Raw genomic sequence first — 25,279 nt, forward strand, 5'->3', positions numbered from 1 at the left:
ATCCAACTCATCATTTTGTGAAATTTTTGGATGTACATTTGAGGCATGCAACACGACATTGGATACATACATGCACACTGAGGTGGCCACTGTGGTCAAGAGTTAACACCTCTGCCTCCACCTTCTCCTAGAGGCATCCTCTGGGCAAATTACCAGTAAATGTTGTTACTACATACAGTCCTCATGCTGTGCATTAGGCCTCTGGGCTCACTCCTCCCACAAAACTGCAGCTTCCTACCCTCTCACCCACGTCTTCCCATTCCTCGCCACCCCCACCCCCCAAACCATAACCACCTTTCCACTCTCTGTTTCTATGTAGTCAACTTTTTATTTTAAGATTCTACATATGAGTGACATCGTGCAGTATCTGCCTTTCTGTGCCTGGCTTATTTCACTTACTTCACACTATTTACAACATCGTGTCCTCCAGGTTCATCCATGTTTTGAAAATGACAGGATCTCCTTTTTTAAGGCTGAATAGTATCCATTGTGCATGTATACCACAATTGCTGTATCCATTCACCCATCAGAAACACCTGTACTGTCTCCATGTCCTGGTGAATAGTGCTGCAATGAGCACGGGGGTGCAGAAACCTCTTCTGCCCATTTAATTTCTTCTGGATCTATAACCAAAAGAGGCGTTGATGGTAGCACTGTTTTTCATTTCTTGAGGAACCTACACACTGTTTCCATAAACAGTGTGCAAGTTGGCCAGGTACAGTGGCTCACGCTTGTAATCCCAGCATTTTGGGAGGCTGAGGTGGGTGGATCACTTGAGATCAGGAGTTCAAGACCAGCCTGGCCAACACGGTGAAACCCCATCTCTACTAAAAATACAAAAATTAGCCAGGCATGATGGTGCATGTCTGTAATCCCAGCTACTCAGGAGACTGAGGCAGGAGAATCACTTGAACCCAGGAGGCACAGGTTGCAGTGAGCTGAGATCATGCCACCGTATGACAGAGCAAGACTCTGTCTCAAACAAAGCGTCCAAGTGTCCCTTTTCTCTACACACTTGCCAACACTTGTTATCTTCTGTCTTTCTGATAAAAACCATTCTCACAGGTGTGAGAGGATAAGTCACTGGGGCTCTGATGTGCATTTCCAATGATTAGTGATGCTCAGCACCTTTCCCATACCTGTCAGCCATCTGTAGGTCTTCTTTGGAAAAATGTTCTATTCAGGTCCTTTGCCCTTTTTAAAATTGGAGGGTTTGGGGTTTTTTTGGCTTTTGGGTTTTTTGTTTGTTGTTTGTTTTGCTATTGAGTTGAGTTCCTTATATATTTTAGATATTAACACCTTATAGATCTATGGTTTTTCAACACTTTCTCCCACCCTGTGGGCTGCCTTTTCATTTTGATGGTTTCCTTTACTGCACAGCAGCTTTTCAGTTTGATAGAGTCCTACTCTTATTTTGCTTTTGTTGCCTGTGTTTCTGGGTCTTGTCCAAAACTTCTTGCTGAGACCAATGTCAAGGAGCTCTTCCTGTATGTTTTCTTCTAGGAGTTTTACAGTTTCAGATCTTGTGTTTGGGTCTTTAACCCATTTTGGGCAGATTTTTGAGAACGGTGTAAGATAAAGTCCCATTTCATTCTTCTGAGTGTGGATGTCCAGTTTCCCCAACACCATTTAAAGAGACGGCTCTTTCCCCAGAGTCTTCTTCACACCTAGTTGACCATATATGGTCAGTTTTATTTCTGGGCTCTTTGTTCTGTTCCCATCTCATCCCTTTACACAGCGTGTGTTTAAGTCACTGGCCAAAACTTGGGTAATTCTGCTGCCAAAGACCTGGGAGCCCCGGGGCAGGCCCTGTTGCTGTTGCTGTTGCTGTTTCTGTTGCATTTGTTACATTGTGGCCAGCTGTTCACATTCTTGCTTTCACCTCCGCCCATTTACCCTGCGCTACTTCACCAGTAGCCAGTCTAGGATGCAACTGGAATTGTGGGGCTCAAGTGAAACAATGTGCATAAAATCTCCCATAAATTATAACTCGCACTGCATGTACAAGCAAAAATTGTGGCATTTTTACAGTCTTCCTACGTCGTCAGCTAATAGCCTTAATAACAAAACACAGAATATTGTCACTCAATTAGACTAGGGTTATTTACCTAAGACAATTTTGCATTGCAATTTGCAAATTCTTAAATGGCAAATTAGTCATTTGCATTGATTTGCATGTCCACAGAGAAATATCTTTCAAGCTAATTATGTTTTTGCTAACAAACCATAGAAGTAATAACGAGGAAACTGAATTCCCTCACTGCACCTTTGACTTTGTTACACAAAGCACAGCTGGCGTTTTAGGGTGGGAGGGTTTCATCAGGATCATCTTGCCCAGAGCTCCTCAACTCTGACAGCACATTACAGTCACCTCAGGAAGCTTCAGAGAAAAAGAAAGGACGGCAAAGCCTGGGTCCCACCCCCACCCCGCCCCTCGCCACCCTCAGCCGACATTCTGATTCACTGTCGCCAGGTTATGCCTGGGCATCAGTATTTTTCAAAGCTTCCAGGGGTTTCCAGGTGTTCCTCACCACTGGCATGGCTGACCCCCTTGTTTTGCAAGTAAGAAATCCAACGCGCAGAGAGCTGTGGCTCGAATAGAGAGGGGTGTGCAGGGTGGTGGCAGGACAAGACAAGCCCGAGCTTCCTGACTGATGCCCAGTTCCCTATGCTTGTCCCACAAAGATCGAGACTCTGTTGTGCATACAGGCATGCACACCCACCACCCACACACACTCCGGGTGGATCAACAGTATGCACACCCACGCACACTCCCAACAGATCAACAGTATGCACACCCACGCCCACTCCCGGCGGCTCAACAGTGTGCACGCCCAGGCCCACTCCCGGCGGATCAACAGTACGCACGCCCAGGCCCACTCCCGGCGGCTCAACAATGTGCACGCCCAGGCCCACTCCCGGTGGCTCAACAGTGTGCACGCCCACGCCCACTCCCGGTCGATCAACAGTGTGCACGCCCACGCCCACTCCCGGTGGATCAACAGTGCACGCCCACGCACACTCCCGGTGGATCAACAGTATGCACGCCCATGCACACTCCTGGGATCAACAGTGTAAGGCCTTCAGACTGAGGAAAGGAAAACACTGTTTTTGGCTGTGCACAGTGGCTCATGCCTGTGATCCCAGCACTTAGGGAGGCCAAGGCAGGTGGATCATCTGAGGTCAGGAGTTTGAGACCAGCCTGGCCAACATGGCGAAACCCTGTCTCTACTGAAATACAAAAATTAGCCAGTAGTGGTGGCAGGCACTTGTAATCCCAGCTACTCAGGAAGCTGAGGGAGCAGAATCGTTTGAACCCCGGGAGGGGGAGGTTGCAGTGAGCCAAGATAGCGCCACTGCGCTCCAGCCTGGGTGACAGAGGGAGACCATCTCCCATGTCTCAACAACACCAACAACACTAGTCCACAATGAACAGACCCAAAAAAGTGTGTAAAGTGTGGGTCTACTTCTTTTGCTTCTTTTTAAAGAAAGAAGAAGCAAAATCTCAATTGTTGAGTCATCTTCCCCTGTGGTCAGGAGCTTGCCCAGCCCCACTGAGCACTCGCTCGAGAGCGTTTCTGTTCCTTGAAAACAAATGAGAACGACAACAGCAAGACGCTCCTCAATCATTAAAAACACCAAAGAGCATCTGTTCGTGCCCCAGCAAGTGAGAGAGAAAACCCAGCCAAAAAAAAAAAAAAAAAATGCAAAGAATTGGGAGCTGGGATTTGTCCTATTGCATCATAACGGACTGTCGCCATAACAGGAGCTGAGATTTGTCCTAGTGCATCATACAAGAATTGGGAGCTGGGATCTGTCCTAGTGCATCATAAAGAATTGGGAGCTGGGATCTGTCCTAGTGCATCATAAAAGAACTGGGAGCTGGGATCTGTCCTAATGCATCATAAAAGAACTGGGAGCTGGGATCTGCCCTAGTGCATCACAACGGGCTGCCGTCATAACAGGGCCTGACATGGCGGAAAATCATCAAGTAGAAATAAAAGAATCTCATTTGGACATAGTTTATAAGCAAATATGGTTATAACATTTTATTTCAACAACTGGGGAAAAACAACATAAAATTTATTCTGTTTTGCAGAAAAACTAAGGCTGACCAATAGGATTTGACTATTAGAGAGACAACAATACATTTTCCTAGTGACTTGTGGGATAAACTGCTCATTGCTTGTTTTTATTTTTTACATTTCTGCATCTTTCCAGAATCTCAAGTACCCTGGATTTGACGGAACTTCTCCCAGTGGGTGCTCAACACAGCTCTGCCCTCTCCTCTAAGAGCTCAGCTCCTGAAAAGGTTCATGCGATGATGCTCACAGCAGCCAAATGCTGGGAACAACCTGTGTGGGTACAAGCAAGATGTGGTGTGTCCCTTGACGGAGCACAACTCAGCAACAACAGGAGCAAAGGGTGCTGGTAGGAAGGTAGCGTCACCCCGACCGACTGCTCATAGTCAGTTACCAATCTAGCTCCTTGTTGTATCCTTTCCCCCTTCTCACTCCTGCACTTGACCAGTCTTCAAAAAATTAAAAAAGAACAAATGTATACAGTGGGAGGTGAGGCAAGAATTCACCAAGGTAGAGAACAGGCTCAGTACAAATTCCCGCTCACGTTACAGTGAAATACGTGACCTTAGGTGTGTGTTTCCATGAGATTTTATAGACCACATGGATTTTTTTTTTTTTTTTAGATGAGGTCTCGCTCTGCCACCCAGGCTGGAGTGCGGTGGTGAGATCTCGGCTCACTGCAACCTCTGCCTCCGAGGTTCAAGCGATTCTCCTGCCTCAACCTCCCAAGTAGCTGGGATTATGTGCGTGCACCACCATGCCCGACTAATTTTGTATTTTTATATTTTTAGTGGAGACAGGGTTTCACCATATTTTTAGTGGAGACGGGGTTTCACCATGTTGGCCAGGCTGTTCTCGAACTCCTGACCTCAAGTGATCCACCCTGCCTTGGCCTCCCAAAGTGTTGGGATTACAGGTGTGAGCCACTGCACCTGGCCAGATCACATGGAATTTTAAGGAGCAGGTGGGAATGTATCTTGGTGTGTGAGCAGAGAAGACCAGGGGGTGGTCTGCTTGGTCCACAGGAGGCTTCCCAGGCAGCTAGAGACATTGCTGCTGCAGGGAGGGGCTGCTAGGACCTGCGGGGTGCAGGAAGCGTTGCCCTCTCCTCATGGTCTCTGCTGCAAGGGGGCCCAGGAGACTTAAAGCCTCAGTGCTCATTGGTCTTGTCAAGTGCTCATTTCAACCGTGGCCTTGGGCAACTGCTATTTAAATGCATCCACTAATCTTGTGCTATATTTAATCCCTTCACCAAAAAAACTGGAACCTCACTTTGGCTGACCTGCCTTCTGCATGGCCAGGCCAGACACGGACAGGGCCAGAGGAGGCTTCAGGTGCCTGGAGGTCTGGGGAGCCAGGGGCAGGCTGCTAGGACTCCAGAGCCCTCTGTGTGCCAGACAAGTGTGGTTTTCTCCCTCCTTCTCATCAAGCACTTTCTGAAGATCAGTTTTATTTCAAGAAAAATCAAAGGTTTTTTTTTTTTTTTTTTTTTTCATAAATTGCACGCCTGTCCAACCTCACAGTGCTCTTTTAGTCGGTGAGAAGCTGAGCAAAGCTTCCTCCCCTCTGAAGGACAACAGTAAAGGCGAGCACTAGAGGCCAGCACGAGAGGGTGGGGCTTCTCTTTGGAGGCAAAGCCGGCCTCTCCTGAGCCAGCTCCCCTCCTGCCTCCCCCTCCTACAGACCACGCCCACCGGACTAACCAAGGGATCTTCAACAGGGTCTCACCCACACACAGCACTGCTGGTCTCCAGTCTCTGGGATTTCTTCTAATTCTGAGGACAAGTTTAAAACCTTACTAATGGCCGGGCGCGGTGGCTCACACCTGTAATCCCAGCACTTTGGGAGGCCGAGGCGGGTGGATCACAAGGTCAGGAGATCGAGACCATCCTGGCCAACATGGTGAAACCCCGTCTCTACTAAAAATACAAAAATTAGCTAGGTGTGGTGGCAGGTGCCTATAATCTCAGCTACTAGGGAGGCTGAGGCAGGAGAATCTCTTGAACAAGGGAGCAGAAGTTGTGGCAAGCCAAGATTGTACCACTACACTCCAGCGTGGGGGACAGAGAAAGACTCCATCTCAAAAAAAAAAAAAAAAAAAAAACCTCACTAACAAAATTGATTTCAAGCTAAATGAATAAAGGGAAAGCTCTCTACAAATCATTTCTCTGATTTCTGAATTGAAAAGCAACCAAGAAGACTCTGCCAATTGGTGGACGCCCCGGCCCCAGGGCTCCTCTCAGGCCGGGTGCCTGTCTGCTGCCTGTTCTGTCTGCTAAGTCCACTGTCAGGGCAAAGAGAAGACATGGGACAGCCAGGAAAGGTGGCCCAGCTGACTCCAATCATGCTTCTGGCCCTGCCACGGTTCTGGCCCTGCCACTGTTCCTGCCCCACCACGGTTCCGTTCCCACCACAGTTCCTGCAGGCATTTCACGTAATGCTATTATTCTTCCCTGCAACATTCATCTGACCAATACGTGACCATTTCCTCTCTTTTGCCGGCATCATAGAGAGTTCACAAGAGACAAATCAAGGTCACCGTGGGTCCCAGTAGCAAATCTAGAACCTGTATCTTAAGGCAAATAACGATGAACCACCATAAATTCCGTGGGCCTTTGAGAAGCCGAAAGGTGAGCTGATTGGAGGAAGGATGGGAAGACGCCCGATCAGTGAGGTTCCAGATCAGATTCTGCCTGTGTGTCACCCACATTTAACACTAAGGGACCAAGTTTGTCATCTGTTAAATGAGAACAAAAATACATGCCCTGTTATTGTTCAGTGACGGTGCAGAAATCTAACAAGATAACATATAAAACACTCAGAAAGGCATAAACCCCCATGCAGTGCACTATTATTACTTTATGCCATTTCAGTCACAAGAGCAGGTGCTGGGTGTTATTCCAGCTCAAGAATATCTCAAAGCACCCAGGCCTGGAATAGAGAGAGTAGGTTCCAAAGCAGCCCCAGGCTAAGCTTTGCCCACAGATTCAGGCCATGAACATCACCCATCAGTTAGAGGGAAATCACTCACCCTTCAATGCACTCTTAACACAGACCCCACCTCTGTGGAAATTGCCTCAAAAGAGAGAGCAGACCAATGTCCCAAGAATGACTAGACGGTGCCTCTGAAATACCAAGGCAGTTGCATGCAAGGACCCAAGAGCTGGCCATCCACATTTCCTCCCAACTCCACCTTCAGTGACACCACGTCGGTAACTGGGAGGCAGCAGTGGCAGCGGGGCGGGGGCCTCACACTAGAGAACCCGGCGGCAAATCAGGTCCCAAATGCTGCACATGCTGGTGGTTAAGCATTTGCCCACACTGCACTGCTGAGCCACTGAGATCAGGCCTGAAATTAGTTATGGGTTTTACCCACACACCAAAAAACATGTGTTTGTTGTATGCACAATCTTTAGAATCCACGTTTGGTTCGATATTTCTGCTTTAATAATAAAAGGTTTTGTGCTTTTCAAAACGGTATGGCCACGCACAGACATTATCCCTCCAAACTCCTGGTCGTGGCTGAACATCAGCAGCTTCACGGTCCCCAAGATCAATTTCCTATCTCCTCCAATCCTGTTAGCAAATGAACCAAAATTAAATCAGGATTTGGCAGATTTCTCTAAACACTGCAGCCACTCAGAGTCCTGCTAAGGAGAAAGAGGAGCTGTAAACATATGTGAGAACCCTTGAAGCTCTTCCTGCCACAAGCACGCTTCCCTGCTCTGAATAAACCCCTCTGACGAGCTGTTTCCCGGAGGCTACATCCACGCCCAGGACAGCAGGGAGGGCAAGCTGCAGCCACTGCACGGCCTCTGCTGTGTCTGCACACCCTGATTGAGAAGCCTGCGTATCAGAGACCTCCAAGTGCCGGCTCGCCTCTCCCTCGTCCATAATATAGTGACAATCTCCATGGCAACTAGACTCCAAGAAAAGAGAAGGAAAGGTTTCCCGGCTCTCTGAGCAGTGGGTGCTTCGTAAACTGCAAAAACACATTCCCCAAACATGGTGTCCCAAGGACACTGTCAGCCTCAGAAAATCTAGAGTGATCTGAAATGAGCTCATTCACACTTGACCTCAGCTTCGAAAATAGCACAGCCATCCAACTAACAGTCCACCATGATAGATTGGGGGGAAGAAAAAAACATTTAAACATTAATTTTTTTTAAAAAAGGTTGGCTATAAATAGCTTAAAAACCAAATGTTTTAAGTATTTAAAAGAAAATAAATTGTGAAGCAAAAACTACTCCAGTATTAATCTCAGATATTAACATTCCTTGGGGCTGATATCTAATTTACTTAATTTCTTTCACACAGGCCCATGACACCCCTTCATGGTAAAAGAAAAAAAATCCCTTCCTCCTACGTCAGTGACATTCCTAGGTAGACATCAAGATCTCGCGCCTAGGAGACCAAAAGCAAAAGCAGGCTATAAGCAAATGAGGTCAGCCCTGGCACTGGGCGGGAGCAGCACTGGCCCAGTCCCCCTGTGCAGCCCCACCGTGTCCCCTCACAGCTGGTCATCAGCCACAGCTAAGCCAGGCCAACGCAAGAGGCACAGCGAACTCTATAGGACTCCACATTCAGAACTTGCTCCTTCATCAAAAAGCGGATTAAACCAGGAGATTCAGCCACGGGAAGGCCTTGGACCCCAGGACCTCTGGAAAACACTGCCTGTAACTGGCACTCCAAGTTAACTTTTCCTTGAGAAGTGCTCAACCCCATTTAGTTTTTGGACATGCCACTGGAAATATGCAAATGAGTTTCATCTACTAAACAATTCCTTATCCTCTCAAATCTCTGAAATTTAAGGCTTTAGAAAGTTAATTTGATAAATGGGAAAGTCAACCCAGCAGATAAAAGGGAAAATGGTCTTTCAAGAGCATCTTAGTAAATGCTGCAGGTTGCACAGAGCGTGCCCATGTGCCCACCCCAAATACAGGCCACCTCCACCGGAGTCAACCGTCCAGCAGAATGTGGGCACCCCTCCTCCGAGAGGGACCCTCTTCCCAAGGTCAGCTAAGAGGTGGGTGCCCGTCTGAGAGGGACTCTCTTCCCAAGGTCAGCTAAGAGGCGGGTGCCCGTCTGACCACTGAGGGAGTCGGGAGTGGGGCTACCCCACGGCTTTGGGGAAGCACTCACTGTTCAGCGGGAGAGAAGTCAAAGAGAGAGGCCAGGTGATGCCACAGGGTGCCCCGTGGGACCGTGCACACTGTGTTCTGCAGACATAGGTATCCTGGACAGCTGAAAACAGGGCAATGATGCAAACTGGCATTTGCGCCTCCTGGTGCCCCACGGAGACAGGCCCTGAGGAGCCTGGTGGTCCTCGCTCAGCTCCAGGGCAGATGCTGGCGAGGGAGGAAGGTGATCATAAGAACCCCGGCTGCAGCACAGTCTCCAACTTCTCACGCAGAAGAGCTGGGGGCGCTTGGGAGGCACGAGTTTCCCTGATGCCACAGTGGCAGGCAGGAGGGCTCGGACCCGATAAGCAACAAGCTCCCAGAGAGCAGCCTGTGGATGCCACCAACGAGCACAGTTCTGGGGAGGCCCCGAAGGGCCCCGAGGACTCCCCGGCTTCCCCTGTCTAGGGAGGCCCCGAAGGGCCCCGAGGACTCCCCAGCTCCCCCTGTCTGGGGCCAGATGGTGCTCTTCCTCCTGTGAGTGGGAACAGCTTCAGCAACTGTTCTAGTTCCCTTGATTCAGGCACCCCCGGCCACTCTCCCAGCGAGACCATGAAGATGAGGATGCTGGAGAAATGTGACGTTGTGCACGCTTTTCCCCTGCTTAACAAGCCTGCCGTGCACCAGGGACAATCATCAAGGACGGGCCCACTCAGCAGAGGAACCCCAGCAAAACGCCCTCGGAAGGGCATGCCCGCCTCCACCCCCAGCTGATACCCACACCCTAGCCAGGCACTCCAATACCTTCTCGGGGTTTTTAGGACATGCCCCTGCGGGGCTCACTCTCCAGCTTCCTTGAATCCTACCTCCCCTCTCAGGCCTGTGGGGTCAAGCAGCTATTCTAACTAATGTGAAATTGAACTTCCAAGCCAAGGCACACACACACCTGGAGACCATCTTGGTTAACGGGTAATTTATTCTCTTAGTGTGGATTCCAGTCCAGCCTACATAAGCATCATTAAGGTAGTCTCATGGGGAAGACGTTTGGGAGTCAGATATTAGAACCTCATTTTGCAGAAATACAAGACCCAGAGTTCTTTCCTTAAAGTCCTGACTTGAGGGAAGACTTCAAAATCCAGGGCTGCACATCTGGGCTTGGAAACCTGCATATCATACTTACTACGATTTGTATTCCTCCCGCCGTTTGTTTGTTGGTTTGTTTGTTTGTTTTTGAGACAGAGTCTGGCTCTGTCGCCCAGGCTGGAGTACAAAGGCTCAATCACTGCAACCTCCTCTTCCTGGGCTCAAGTGATCCTACCACCTCAGCCTCCCGAGTAGCTGAGACCACAGGCACATGCCACCACACCTGGCTAATTTTTTGTACTTTTTGTAGAGAAGGGGTTTTGCCATGTTGCCCAGGCTGGTCTTGAACTCCTGAGCTCAAGCAATTCGCCTGCCTTGGCCTCCCAAAGTTCTGGGATTACAGGCGTGAGCCACTGCACCCGGCCCCACTGTTAATTTAGAACAAGACACATCGTTTCTCCAGTATTTATGACTTTAGTTACAAAGCCACACCAGATAGCACCAAATTTGAATCATATCAATGACGCCGATGCGCACAGCTGTCCCAACACAAGACAGCAGGGCCGTCCGTCGCCAGCACATGAATGACTATAAGTTACCAACAACTGCCAGCCAAGGACGCACGAAGGATCAGCCTGTGTCTCCGTGAAAATTCACAGCACAGACGCCACTCGGGAGGGAAAGGAGAGAGAGGGGCCCCAGCAGGCACCATCACCCTGTCTGTGCCACCAAGGGGCCTGCGAGTGTGACCCTGACACCGAGTCAATCTGCTTCTCCGCCTGAGGCTGCCAGGCAGCCTGGAGGCTGGAAAAACATGTAAAACGTGTTCCTCTAAAACGAGGGCATCCTTAGCCGGGATGCTATAAATACGCCCAAGTAAGAGGAGACCCGAGAACGTCAATCTGGTTCTGTTCCTCCCGCTTCTCCTTCCTCCCAGCAAACTTCTGACGAGAGAAAAGCCTGGAAAGTTTGAGGAGCGAACGGCATCTTCAGAGCCATTGGGTGGGGTCACATTCACACATTTGAGCTCATGTGTGTGTGAGACCCAAACTGAGCTGAATTGATTTTAACTCACCTCAAATCACTAATCTGAAGTCTCAATATCACGTTACTTTTTCTGTTAATATACCAAATAAGGCTGAGCTTCACACAGTTCAATTCAGTCATTCGTTTCCATCCCCTTTTAGGTTTGATTAATTGGAATTTGTGAGTAGAATGAGACTGCCAGTCACACGGAGTGATGCGGTCTCGTGTCTCACAGCTGTGGGTCTTCCTGTTGCCTCAGCCCCTGAGAGGACGAAGGGGCGGGGCCCTGCCCACAAGGTGGCTGGGGCAACTCAGATGGTCCTGTTCATTACTAACCAATAATGCAAAGATGGTTAGACCATTTCAGGGCCCTGGCTGCTAGATTTTCTTCATTAAGCACATATCATGCAGTCCTGTCTGACATATTTTAACACGCACAGAAAACGGCATACAGCAAACAGGAAATGTCTGTTACCTCCGAGTGGGAGTGAGATTTGGTGAAGGGACACGAAAGGAATTTTTACTTTTTATTCTAGATAGTTCCAAACTGTTCATTTTGAATATATCCATATATGTATAATTCATTTTTTAATTGATTTTAATTGACACACCTGAAAGAGAAAAGTGGGTAATACTGTAATGGCCAACATCTTCCCTTTTTATAAAATCAGACTTTGCTGCCATCGTCCACTATTAAAATAATACCGAAGTGGGCTCAAGAAAGGCAACCGAGAATTTGATTTTAAAGAATGTGCTGAATTTTCTATTAAAGCAAAAAACTCTTTTGACACCCCAATAGTGTATGTTTCCTGTAAGTTCAAGAAATCCATGTCTATTTCCAAGGCAGCATCACTCACCCCTCACCCCAGGTTTTCCGCCTGGCCTGGGATGTGGATAGGCCCCCTGCTGGCTGCAGAAGTGCCTTTCTGGAAAAAGCAACTGAAAGCTCAGCCAAGCCACGGCCAGGTTGCTCTTTTCAGCCCCCATGGGGACCAAGCTGCCCCAACAGGCAGGGAGCACAGGGGGTGTCCACAACTCTGCCTCCACACATCCACCCTTGGCCAGGAAAGAGGGAGGCACCTGAAGACAGAGAAGGGGAGAGCGCTGGTCAGCGGAGCAGGGACAGGACCGAGAGCGCTGGTCAGCGGAGCAGGGACAGGACCGAGAGCGCTGGTCAGCAGGGCAGGACCGAGAGCGCTGGTCAGCAGGGCAGGACCGAGAGCGCTGGTCAGCGGAGCAGGGACAGGACCGAGAGCGCTGGTCAGCAGGGCAGGGGCAGGACCGAGAGCGCTGGTCAGCAGGGCAGGACCGAGAGCCTGTGGGGCAGGAAACTGAGTGGGAAGAGCCAAGGGGTGGTAGGCAGGCCGGGCTGCTGGAGAGTCACCACGGAGCACGGGGCAGGCACGGCGGCAAAGAGAATGGGCCGAGTGGGTCATCACACGGCACGGGAGCCGCGGCCCCGGGTGCTGCTTGAATCAAGAAGGCTCAGCCCATGACTGCTACGTCTGGTCCCCAGGACCCAAACTGTCCAGAAATCAGCCAGCACTCCTGCAGGTGCACTGCAGTGGACGGCTAGAGGAGGGAAAGCAGCACCTTACAGACACTCAGAAAACGGCAAACTGGAAGGGGCGTGAAAGCACAAGGTCTTGATCATTCTCCCGGCATTCGGTGCTGTTCGTAGGGCGAGCAATGGACGTCACTGGGGAAGAGCGGGAAAGGAAGGCTCAGCATGTCTGTAACGAATGAGGAGGCAGAGGCCCGCTCTGCGTCTTGAAGAACGGGTGGGATGCGGAGCCATGACAAGGTCAGGGAAAAGAAAGTAGAGTGGGAATAATGCCGAAATTAACCAGATAAGGAAGCTGCTTTCAATGCATCCCTGAGCTGGACCCACATGGAGAAGGACCACACACCCCAAGGCTGCCCTTCAGTTTTGACTTGATTCTGTGGGAAAGAGGGAGCCATTGAAGGCTTCACACCAGAATGACTGTGGGGGGCAGACAAGAAACACAACTTAAAAAGTGGGCTCTGACTTGTGTACACGCCGTACAGAGATGTAATTCAGTGGCTGTTTAATTAGCAACTTGTGTGGCAGACATGTTCATATTCTCAATGACAAGGAGCTCCTACACAGTCCAAGAAAAAGACAAAACTCCGTGGCAAGGGGGCAAAGATGGGAGCAGTAACTTACAGAAGCGAAGGTGAAAGTGGCTCCACAGGACATGAAAACACGTGTCACCACGACAGTCACTGGGGAAACACACATCTAACCATACCCACATTGTTGGGGGCAGTGGCTCCTGTGTTTTTCAGCAGTGGACATGCCACAGAACAGGACCCACGAGTGAGTGTTTCGGGGGCAGAAGAGGTAAAGAACAGAGGCCGGAGATGTAGACAGACCGAGGTACAAAGTGGCTGCCTGAGAGCTGTAGCCTAGAACAAGTCACTGAACTCTTCTGAATTCCAATTTCCTCACCCTAAGGCTGTGAGTGGGGCTCACGTTAGTCAATGTGAGTGGGGCGGCGTGGCACAGGAGGTACTCAGCCTGGACTTTCTGCGAGCGCTCAATACAAAACAGTCTGGATGTTGCTGCAAAGAGGCCTGGAGCTCCTGAAGGGTGACCCACTCGCCGACAGCCTCCCTCCCTCTCTCCTCTGCTCTTCTTTCCTGACTAAAGCCTTCTTGAGATCTGAAGGAAGCAAAGTGAACGCTTCCGTTGGACGAGCTCAGAACTTTTTTTCCTCTCCATTTTCATGATTAGCAATCACAGGCTGGGTCTGCCAGCTCCTGCTGTGATCTGGGGGACACCCAGAGTGCGGCAGCAACTCTGATACGCAGAGCTGTTCTGTTTTATGGAACTGGAAAAAAAATAGAATAATAACTTTTGACACCTGGGAGGCTGCGGAAAAGCACAATGGGTTTGAAAAACAGATGAGGTAGCAACTGAGAGATCTACGCTCTGTGAATCACAAACCACTCAGAGAGCCTGGAAATGCCGAGGCCACACGGCGGAGAGACCAGGTCCTGGCTGCTGCCTGTGGGGGTGGGCGGAATGAGCCTTGCATCGCCGGACACTCCAGCACCCGAAGGGTGATTCTCAGAGAGCTCACAGGGTACTATGGGATGGCGGGCACAAGCCAGCTCTGCGGCACAGTGGTCGTCATCCTCGCTGCTGTGGGAGCAGGGGCTCCTGCTCTGGAGATCAACTGCTGTTTGGGTAATGACTGCAGCACCATGCAACAAATGAACTGCTGGTTCTCTACTTGGCAAGAATTTCCCAACTGGGATTCTAGATTCCAAGAAGGTAGGGTCTGGCAACTGTTTCTGCAGCACAAATTGAATTCACTGCTTGATCAAACCTAAATAAAGAGTCTGAGGAGCATGACCTTCCTAGGAGCACGTTCCAGCTTTGTTCCACGTCGCGGGGGTTGCATCTCACCCTGAAGGCTTGTGGCAACCCTGTGGAGGAGTCCATCGGCACCATTTTCCCAGCAGCACGTGCTCATCGCCTGTCTCTGTGCTACATTTTGGTAATCTCCACAGTGTTGGATCCCTGAGCTGTGATCCGTGATCTTTGGTGTTATTGTCATTGTTTTGGGGCACCATGAACCGTGCCCATAGAAGACAGTGAGCGTAACTGATAAATGCTGTGTGTGTTCTGACTGCGTAACTGACCAGCCATTCTCCCATCTCTCTCCCTCTCCTCCGGCCTCCCTATTCCCTGAGACACAACAATATTGAAATTAGGCTAATTAGCAACCCTACAGTGGCCTCTAAGTGTTCATGTGAAAGAAAGAACTGCACCTCTCTCACTTTAAATCAGAAGCTAGAAATGATTAAACTTAGTGAGGAAGCCATGCCGAAAGCCAAGAATAGGCCAAAAATGAGGCCTCTCATGTAAAACAGTTAGCCAAGTTGTGTATGCAAAGGAAAAGTTCTTGGAGAAAATTAAAAGTGCTACTCCAGAAAATGAGAAAGTGAAACAGCCTTACTGCTCATATGGAGAAAGTCTGAGTGGTCTGGATAGACCAAGCCAGCCACAATATTCCCTTAAGCCAGAGCCTAATCCAGAGCAAGGCCCTCACTCTTCAATTCCATGAAGGCTGAGAGAAGTAAGGAAGCTGCAGAAGAAAACTCTGAAGCTCGCAGAGGTTGGTTCATGAGGTTGAAGGAAAGGAGTCATCTCCATAACATAACAGTGTAAGGTGCGGCAGCAAGTGCTGATGGAGAAGCTGCAGCAAGCTCTCCAGAAGATCTGGCTGAGATCAGTGATGAAGGTGGCTGCTCTAACAACAGATTTTCAATGTAGATGAAACAGCCTTACATTGAAGAAGATGCCATCTAGGACTTCCATAGCTAGAGAGAAGATAGCGCCTGACTTCAAAGCTTCAAAGCACAAGCTGGCTCTCTTGTGAGGAGCTAATGCAGCTGAGGACTTTAAGTCCAAGCCAATGCGTGTTCATCCGAGGGCCCTTAAGAATCATGCTAAATCTATGACTGCCTGTGCTCTATCACTGGAACAAAGCTGGATGACAGCACATCTGTTTACAGCATGGTTTACTGAATATTTTAAGACCACTATTGAGACCTACTGCTCAAAAAAGATTCCTTTCAATATACAGCTACTCATTAGCAGTGCACCAGTCACCCAAGGGCTGTGATGCAGCTGTACAAGGAGGTGGGTGTTGTTTCCATGCCTGCTGACACCTCGTCCATTCTGCAGCCCAGGGATCAAACAATAATTTCAATTTCAAGACATATATATAAATATTTTGAGATGAAGTCTTGCTCTGTCACCCAAGCTGGAGTGCAGTGGTGCGATCTCGGCTCACTGCAACCTCCGCCTCCCAGGTTCAAGCAATTCCTTGCCTCAGACTCCCGCATAGCTGGGATTACAGGCACCTGCCACCATGCCCAGCTAACTTTTGTATTTTTAGTACAGACAGGGTTTCACCATCCTGGCCAGGCTGGTCTTGAATTCCTGACCTCGTGATCCACCTGTCTCAGCCTCCGAAAGTGCTGGGATTACAGTCATGAGCCACTGCACCCAGCCAAGACTTATATTTTAGAAACACACTTTGTAAGAAGACAGTTGCCATAGATAGTGATTCCTCTGACTGATCTGGGTAAAGTAAATTGAAAACCTCCTGGAAAAAATTCACCGTTCTAGATGCCATTGAGAACACTTGTGACTCATGGAGAGAGGTCAAAATAGCAACATTCACAGGAGTTTGGAAGAGGTTGATCCAACCCTCCTGCATGACTTTCAGGGATTTGGGACTTCAGTAGAGGAAGGAACTGCAGATGTGGTGGGAACAGCAAGGGAACTAGAATTAGCAGAGCTGCCTGAAGATGTGACCAAATTGCCACACTCTCATGATAAAACTTTAACAGGTGAGGAGCTGCTTCTTAGGGATGAGGAAAGAAAGTGGTTTCTGGAGATGGAATCTACTCCTGGTGAAGATGCTATGAGCATTGTGAAAATCACAACAAAGGATTCAGAATATCACATCAACTTATTTGACAAGGCAGTGGCAGGATTTGAAAGGATTGACTCTAATTTTGAAAAAAGTTCTACTGTGGGTAAAATGCTACCAAACAGCATTGCATGCTGCAAAGAAATCTTTCATGAAGGAAGAGTCAACTGATGCAGTCCATTTTATTTGTCTTATTTTAAGAAATTACCACAGTTGCCCCAACCTTCAAGCAACCACGGCCCTGATCAATCAGCCATGAACACTGCGGCAAGACCCTCCACCCGCAGGAAGCTTCCAACTCGCTGAAAGCTCAGCAGCCATGAACACTGCGGCAAGACGCTCCACCCGCAGGAAGATTGCAACTCGCTGAAAGCTCGCAAGACCCTCCACCCGCAGGAAGCTTCCAACTCGCTGAACGCTCAGGTGATCATTAGCATTTTTAGCAATAACATTTTTAATGAAGGCCTGTACATTGTTTTTTAGACATAGTGCTATTACACACTTAACAGACCACAGTCTAGTAAAATGTAACTTTTATATGCGCTGGAAAACTAGAAAATCTGTGTGACTCACTTTATTGTCATATTTGCTTTATTGCAGTGGCCCGGAATTGAACCCACAATATCTCTGAGGTCTGCCTGTAGATGCTAAATCAGTGGTTTTTTTGATATTCACAAATGAGCCCATTCACTAGCTTTTCTTGGGCAATTTCTGAAGCACACTTTTGGGAATTGATATGCAATGTTTATATAGACTGGATTCAGAACACACTACCTCAAAATATGGCAGGGTGGCCCTCGAGAAAACGGCAGAAGCAGACCACAGAAACCAGAATTCCCCCGGCCCCTTCTCCTTGGAGGCAGGTCATAAAACCCTCATTCCAGAGGGGCCTCCCTATGCCCAGAGGGGAATGTCCTTATCTCTGAAGACACAGAAGCAGCTAGAAGACTCTGGACAGACCTTGCTGAGCCCTTCAGCCTATGACATCAGAGCACGCCCTTTGCCCTCCAATCACACTTCTGCACAACTGTCCATAAAAACAGGCTTCCCTGTTTCCTGGGTCTTCATTTCTGAAGGCTCCCATGTGACATAGAAAACCAGTATTAAATAAGTGGGTAGGGTTTTCTCTTATTAATCTGTCTTTTGTTACAAGTCTCAGCCATGAACCTGGAAAGGGGTGAGAAATTACTTTTTCCCCACTGTGGTATATAAACTTTTTATTTGAGGGCTATGGGGGTGTCTCTTGTGCTATTAAAGGATGATTCATTTATTCTTGTATCCACTCACTCACTCTCTCAATAAATAATTTCCCACTGATGGCCCTAGCTGCTTGCTGTGGCCGAAAATCCAAATGGGGTTAATCACATAGCTTCAAAGAATTAGGGAGACACTCTGGATTTGAATATTCTAAAGTCTTCTACTTTGGGGACAACCCTAGTGCTTTTAGTACCTAAGTTGCACTGGGAGGTGATTGTTTGCTGGAAAAACTCCCAAATCTGAGAGAGACGAGCTTATTGTTCTGCTTTGTGCCCAGATGGTGGAGCCAGCATTTTCAACCATCTTGTTTTGTGTTGGGTTGAATGTCCTGGGAGGAAGCCCATCTGTCTGGGGTCAGGTAAGTAACCCCTTATTAAAGAAATGCAATTCTCTGGCTATATCTTTCACTATGCTAACCTCCTTGCCTAACTGTACCCTCAGTTCTTTTTTCTTTTTTTAAACAACAGCTTTATTGAAACATAATTCATATACCATATAACTCAGCCTTTTAAAGTATAGGAGATGGCCGGGCGCAGTGGCTCATGCCTGTAATCCCAGCACTTCGGGAGGCCAAGGTGGGAGGACCACTCGAGGTCACGAGTTCAAGACTAGCCTGGAAAACATAGGGAGACTCCATCTCTGCAAAAAAAAATTTTTTTTTAAATAGCCAGGCATGATGGTGTGTGCTTGTAGTCCCAGCTACTAGGGAGGCTGAGGTGAGAGGATTACTTGAGACTAGGAGTTCAAGGCTGCAGTAGGCTAGGATTGCACCACTGCATGCCAACCTCGGCAACAGAACAAGTGCTTGTCTTTAAAAAAGGTGTAGGAGCCAACGGTTTTCTGAATGTTCAGAGTTCCGTGACCACCTCACCGTCCACCACAGAGCCTCTCAGTACCACCAAAGGGAACCTGCCCCTCCGCCATCAGTTCCCATGCCCCCAACACTTTCCCCAGCCCTACGCGGCCACAACCTACTTTCTGTCTCTACCGACTTGCCTCTCCTGGACTTATTTATTTTTTATTTATTTACTTATCTATTTATTTAGAGACAGAGTCTCACTCTGTTGCTCAGACTGGAGTGCAATGGTGCGAACTCGGCTCACCGTAACCTCCACCTCCCGGGTTCAAGCGATTCTCCTGCCTCAGCCTCCAGAGTAGCTGGGATTACAGGCATGCGCCACCACGCCCAGCTAGTTTTTGTATTTTTAGTGGAGACGGGGTTTCACCATGTTGGCCAGGCTGGCCGTGAACTCCTGATCTCAAGTGATCCGCCTGCCTCGGCCTACTGAAGTGCTGGGATTACAGGCGTGAGCCTCCGTCCCTGGCCTCCTGGACATTTTGTATAAATGAAATCATGCCCCCCGTGATTTTTGTGACTCGGTTTCTTCCTCAGAGCACGGCGTTTCACAGGTTCCTCCGCGTCAGTGTGCCGGTGCTTCCTTCCTCCTTTTCCACGGCCGAACAACACTCCACCATCACAGACGTCCTCGGTTCCTGGTGGTTTTCTGCCCTCTTCAGTGGAGAAAGGGCTTGGAATAGAACAAGTTGCAGTTGGAGACATGAAGGCTGCGGCTGTGACCCCGCCACGGGGAGTCGGCTGCAGGAGGAGCCCCCCCACCATCAGCATGGCCGGCGGAGTGAGCCGCGAGCCTAAGGGCACCCCTCCCAGCCGCTGTTGCTGTGGCCCCGGCTGCCAGCGTCCCGGGAGGGCATCTGCGGAGGGAAGGCAGACACCCTGCAACGGCCCGCAGGCCCATGTCACCTGGGCCACCGAGTGCAGGGCTTGTGGGTCATCACAGCATAATTCAGCCTTGAGCCACGAGACACGGAGCCGACAGGTGTGTAGCTGAGCCATCCCTCCCTGACCTGTCACCATTCTTCCACCTCCCTCCAAGCAGAGAGCACGACTTGCTCCTCTTGCCCTCCTGGACGTCCGGGGTTTCTGCCCCTGGGCTCCAGAGCTATGGTGTGGTCGTCCTGATGCACTCTTAGAAGTTCGGCCACCCCTCTGCGCCCCTCCTGCTCAGCCACCCCTCGCTGCGCCCCTCCTGCTCAGCCACCCCTCTCTGGCCACTCCTGCACAGGCCTCTCCTCCTTTCTGAGCTCAAAGGGAGTGGTGGTTCCTTCATATGCCTCCTTCCCACCTCTCTTCTTTTAGCAGGAACATGCTCACGTGAAAAACTGGAAAACCAGATAAATATGAAGAAAATAAAAGTCACCACCCAGAGAGAGCCACTATTCACAGTCTGGTGTATTTCTTTTAGCTTTTTCTGCTATCCACATTTTCGCACGGCTGTCATCGTATTAGACGCTCAGTTTTGGATCCTGAGTTTTTCATTTACTTTCTCCCATCTGCATTTTCCGACGTTATTAACAACTTTTTGAACACTTCTCTTTTAATGTCTGCTTAACATTTGAATCATGTGACCATAACATAGCTTTAAAGAAGCATTCTCCTTTGTTTAATATTAACGATTTGTCTACTGTTTTAAAATTAATACAAACACCACTGCAGAGAGCAACTTTGTGCTTCAAGTTTTCTTTAGTATTTTGGGTAATGGATTATTTTCTTGGGGCATATTCTCACACATCAGATTGCAGGTCACGGGCCACCTCGCTTATGTGGCATGAACGTGGTGGCCAGTCAGCGTCCATCATGATCACGTCGGGCCATGCTCCCACCAGCAGGGCGTGAAAGCGACCAGCTCACTTCCCAACATAAGCGTGATCTATTTTAATCTTCATAGATTTGTTTTCCTTTTTTCTATTGTGGAGTAGTTGATTATTATACCTTTAGAATGTTTAGGACATACCACCTGTGTTTGGATGTGTCCCATTTAAAGTTATCAATCATGAAATCAAATCCGCTTTAAAAATTCTTTGAAACCTGTTTTCCTCATATTTAGGATGTCCATGTAACAGCATCTAAACTCTCTTTTCTACAAGCTGTTCCAGGATTATGTGATTGCTTTATCTTAAGCTTTCTCTTCCAGAACCCTTACAGTTTTTTTCTATAATAACCAAAGTTACTCCAGAGTTATGAATTACCAAGGGATTGACCCCCAGGGTCACTTTAAAGTTTCCAATCGCTACTTCCTCCTGAGGGAGCTGGCCTAAAACCCTTACGGCTGAAGCATTCGATTACATTAAACGAGCACGTGTGGAGGCTGCAATTTCATAGTTTCAGTTGCATATTGTGGTAAAATATATGTCACATTAAAATTTACCATCTTAGCCATTTTTAAGTGTACAGTTCAGTGGCGTTAATTACATTCACACTGTTGATCAGTCATCACCACCATCTATTCCCAGAACTTTTCCATCGTCCCAAACTGAAACTCCACCAATTAAACACTGACACCCCAACTGTCCCCCAGCCCCTGGCGCCATCACTCTACCTTCTGTCTCTATGAACTTGACTATCTTTAGTATGTCACATGCATGGAATCATTCAGTATTTGTCCTTTTGTGACTGGCTTATTTCACTCAGCATAACAGCCTCAAGGTCCCTCCATGTTGCAGCGAGTGTCAGCACTCCCTTCCTCTTCAAGGCTGCGTACTATTCCATCATGTGGATGGACCACGTTTCACTTATCCATTCGCCCATCAGTGGACACTGGGCTGCTTTCACCTTTGGCTGTTGTGCATTAACTGCTATGAATATGGGTGTGCAAACAGCTCTTCAAGTCTCTGCTTCCTGTGTTATGCGGTACGTACCCAGAAGTGGGGTTGCTGAGGCAAATTAAAAACTCTATTTTTAATTTTTTAGGAAACCACCATACTGTTTCCCTCAGCAATGACACCATTTTACATTCCCATCAGCAGCGCGCAAGTGTTCAATTTCTCCACATTCTCACCAACACCGATTTTCAGGGTTTTTTTAATACTAGCCATCCTAATGGGTATGAGGTGGTATGTTTATCTTTTGACTTTCTTTTTATTAACAAGCTCTGTTGGGCTTTTAAAAAACATATCCAAGCTTGGTAAGATTATATATTCCTACATATACCTTAAGAAAAGAGGGGGAAAGAGAGAGAGTGAGCCAGAGGGAGAGAAAGAGACCCTGCGGCTGGTGACAGAATGTTCTGGACTCGAAGCCGCCCCCCACCGCACCCTAGGCTGCTGCACCTCTGGCCCGCCAGCCTCGGGCTAAACCAGTCACCATGGCAACCATAAATCTGAGCCAGCAGCGCAGGAACCACTTCTCCTATCGCTCCCCGTCAGCCTCGCAAAGCGCAGTTTTCTAAGACTGGGCACCACTGGCTTCGCTGTTTCCTAGACCTTCAGTGCATCATAAAAAAAAAAATCAAATATCGTGTGTTTCCATAAATCAAGGCCTGAATATGTGTATTTACATTTAAATTGCTTTTTCTCTTCCAAAGAATCCACAGTCATTATCTGGATATGATGTTGAAACGACTCTATGTCTGGGAGGCAAGTCAAGGTTGGGGAGAAAAATGTCTGAGAATGATCACAGTCGGACACCCAGGCCGGCCTTTGTCAAGGAGCCGGGGAGACAGCCTCGGCTTTTATTCTGCTGGGGCTACTTACGGCTCCAATTAAATTAAACACACACACCTGCTTCCATTATCGTCAAAAGCTGCTGAGTCCAGGCAGACAACGCAGGCTTTTCAATATCACTATTTTTCTTAACGTTGCCTCCAAATTAAAGCTGCACGGCGTAGATACCATGGTGCCCCGGGGTGTCTTAGGCTGGAACTGAACCTCACCCACCACCCACACTACACCCCACGAGCTGCCGGTTCCCACTCGTCACACTCGGCACAGGAATCTCCCGAAAGAAGAGACAACAGCAGAAACTGCGGCCACTGAGGACCTGCTCTCCTCTTGGCGCCTCCAGCGTGGCTTCCCCTCCCGACCCCAGAAGCTGTCTAGGTACAGACACAGAGGTGCCCCCAGCCCCAAAATTCCATCCGGAACCCAGGGCTGGTCCCACCCCAGGGCGCACGAGCTCCTCGGTTTCGCTTTTCAGACCCTCAGAGGCATTCACCTGGGCTCCCCCAGCATGCGCCAGTGCAGGGGAGGCCTGTCTTGAAAGGCCCCAGGAGAGCGGCACCGCAGCCCCCCGCCGGCACCCACGTCTGTGCAGAGATTAGTGGGTGCGAGGGTTCTCTGGGCAGGCCCCGCCATCCTGGCTAGGATTAAATCCGCTCCTCCCCACAGTCTGAGGACAGATGGGCCGGGAGCTGGAGAAAGAGAAGGCCTCGCTCAGCGCGCCCCGGGCCCACACGCAGCCCTTGACTGGAGAAAGGCGGCTCCGCCCAGCGCTTTTCTGAGGATACTGGAGTTTACCCCTCCCCTGCGTGTTCAGAGCGCACAGCGCCCAGTTCACCAGCATCAGACAGGCCCGGGTGGCCTCTGCCCTGGGAGATGCCCTCTGCCTGACCGCACCGGAGGGAAGGGGCTCTGAGGGACCTGCTGCTCGGACCGAGCTGGAGGGAAGGGGCTCTGCGGGACCTGCTGCTCGCGGTATCTCATAATAACTGCCGTCCTCATGGGCTTTCAGCCCAACCTGAAAACGCAGCGTTTGCACGTGTTTTCTTACCCGCCTGATAAGAGAGGAAAATCAGTGGCTTAAAGGACGAAAAACCTGGCCGGGCGTGGTGGCTCACGCCTGTAATCTCAGCACTTTGCGAGGCCGAGGCGGGAGGATCACCTGAAGTCAAGGAGTTCAAGACCAGCCTGGCCAACATGGTGAAACCCTGTCTCTACTAAAAATACAAAAAAAATTAGCTGGGTGCAGTGGCGCACGCCTGTAATCCCAGCTACTCAGGAGGCTGAGGCAGAAGAATCGCTTTAGCCCGGGAGGCGAAGGTTGCAGTGAAAGGAGATAGCCCCACTGCACTCCAGCCTGGGCGACAGAGCAAGACTCTGTCTTAAAAAACTTTTTAAGAAAAGGATGAAAAACTTGCCGAAGGACAGAGCAAAACAAAATCAGAAAGCAAGGGTTGGTGTGAGCGATGGGCGCCCAGAACCCGGGCAACCTCTTCCCCCCACCCACCGAGGCCGCAGCCCATGGCTCCGGGGCTCGATCCGCCTCCTCTCGGCAGCGCGCCTGGGCGGCCCCAGCTCCAGGCCAGCGGCGGGGCTCACCAGACTGGGGGCTGCGCACGGCGGGCAGGAGAGAGGCAGACCAGGGCGCAGCCGCCAGGACCCCACACTCACCGTTCACACAAGCCTCAGACGCTCCGCAGAGGCCCTCCTCGAGCAGGCAGCCTGCGGAGAAACAGAAGAGACGCGGTCAGCTGGTGGGGAGGAGGAGGGTGCCCCCGAGGCTGCCGCCCTGGCCCACTGGTGAATTTCAGAGAAACCGCCGGTCAAGCAGGCTCCTCCGACCCGGCTTTTCCGAGATGGGGCCGATTATTCTGAAGCCAGAACGCTGCGCCCCTGACTCGGCCACGTGCAAGGCCTCCTGGCCTAGTCCCGGAGCCCAGCTCTCACCTGGACCAGGCCCACAGCTCTTGGCTGAGGGTCAAGCCGGCGTCATCACAGGAGATTCCCGGGCGGCGGGAGCAGCAGCGGGGCCGGGGCCTCCCCGTGAGGCCTCCCCAGGGCTCGGCGCCTCCCCCGGACCCGGTGCCCACTGCATGCACCACGTCCCCGGAAGCAAGGCTGCCGGGCCCCGGGGAGCGGAAGCTTCCAGGGAGGTAACGAGCTCCGCGGAGAGCCCGGCTGCGTGGGAAGCAAACCGTGGTATCCGTGGCCACAGACAAGAGACGCAGGAGAGGGTCGGGAGAGGAGAGGAGGCAGCGGAGACGAAGACGGGCAGGAAAAGCCAGCGAGGCAGGGCCAGGCCCTGGAGAAGACGCGGAGCGGAGGCAGCGCCTCAGTCCCCACCCAGGAAGGGGCTCCAAAAGCTCCGCGGTGCCTGGGAGGCCAGGCGACCCCAAACCACGCATCCCCCGCGGCCGGGCAGGCTGGCGTTCAGCTCCACGTCCACGCCTGTCTTAAACACAGAGAGATAGGTCCAGAAAGCACCACCCCGCTAGGGAGCGGCTCCGGCGAGGGCGTGAGCACACAGGACGCCAGAACCTGGAGGGCCCCAAGGCCACGACGCGGGAGTCGCACCGCCAGCGAAGGCCAGGTGTGGTCTGAACGCGCCGTGTCTTTCACCCAAGGCCGGGTGTGGTCTGAACACGCAGTGTCTTTCACTCATTCCTGCAAAGCATAGTGCCTTCAATCCTGCTTCACCAACCGACAAACGCCTGTTCATCCG

At 50.1% G+C, this 25,279-nt stretch overlaps 1 protein-coding gene across 11 annotated transcripts in view; it reads right to left on the minus strand.

Annotated features, from left to right (window-relative positions):
- Positions 1 to 25,279, minus strand: part of PTPRN2 (protein tyrosine phosphatase receptor type N2) — a 1,035,582-nt gene that overhangs the window by 917,597 nt on the left and 92,706 nt on the right. For 8 of the 11 annotated variants that reach the window (XM_054560095.2, XM_054560097.2, XM_024249816.3 and 5 more), the window contains exon 2: positions 24,229 to 24,279. The exons of 2 other annotated variants lie outside the window; for them this stretch is intronic. In XM_054560095.2, coding sequence (XP_054416070.1) covers positions 24,229 to 24,279 — 51 coding nt within the window. Of the gene's footprint in view, positions 1 to 24,228; positions 24,284 to 25,279 lie in introns of all 11 variants that reach the window. One more of the 11 variants, XM_024249815.3, reaches the window with a different exon arrangement.

The sequence above is a fragment of the Pongo abelii genome, chromosome 6 (genome assembly GCF_028885655.2).
Source record: "Pongo abelii isolate AG06213 chromosome 6, NHGRI_mPonAbe1-v2.0_pri, whole genome shotgun sequence".
In the NCBI taxonomy this organism is placed as follows: Eukaryota; Metazoa; Chordata; class Mammalia; order Primates; family Hominidae; genus Pongo; species Pongo abelii.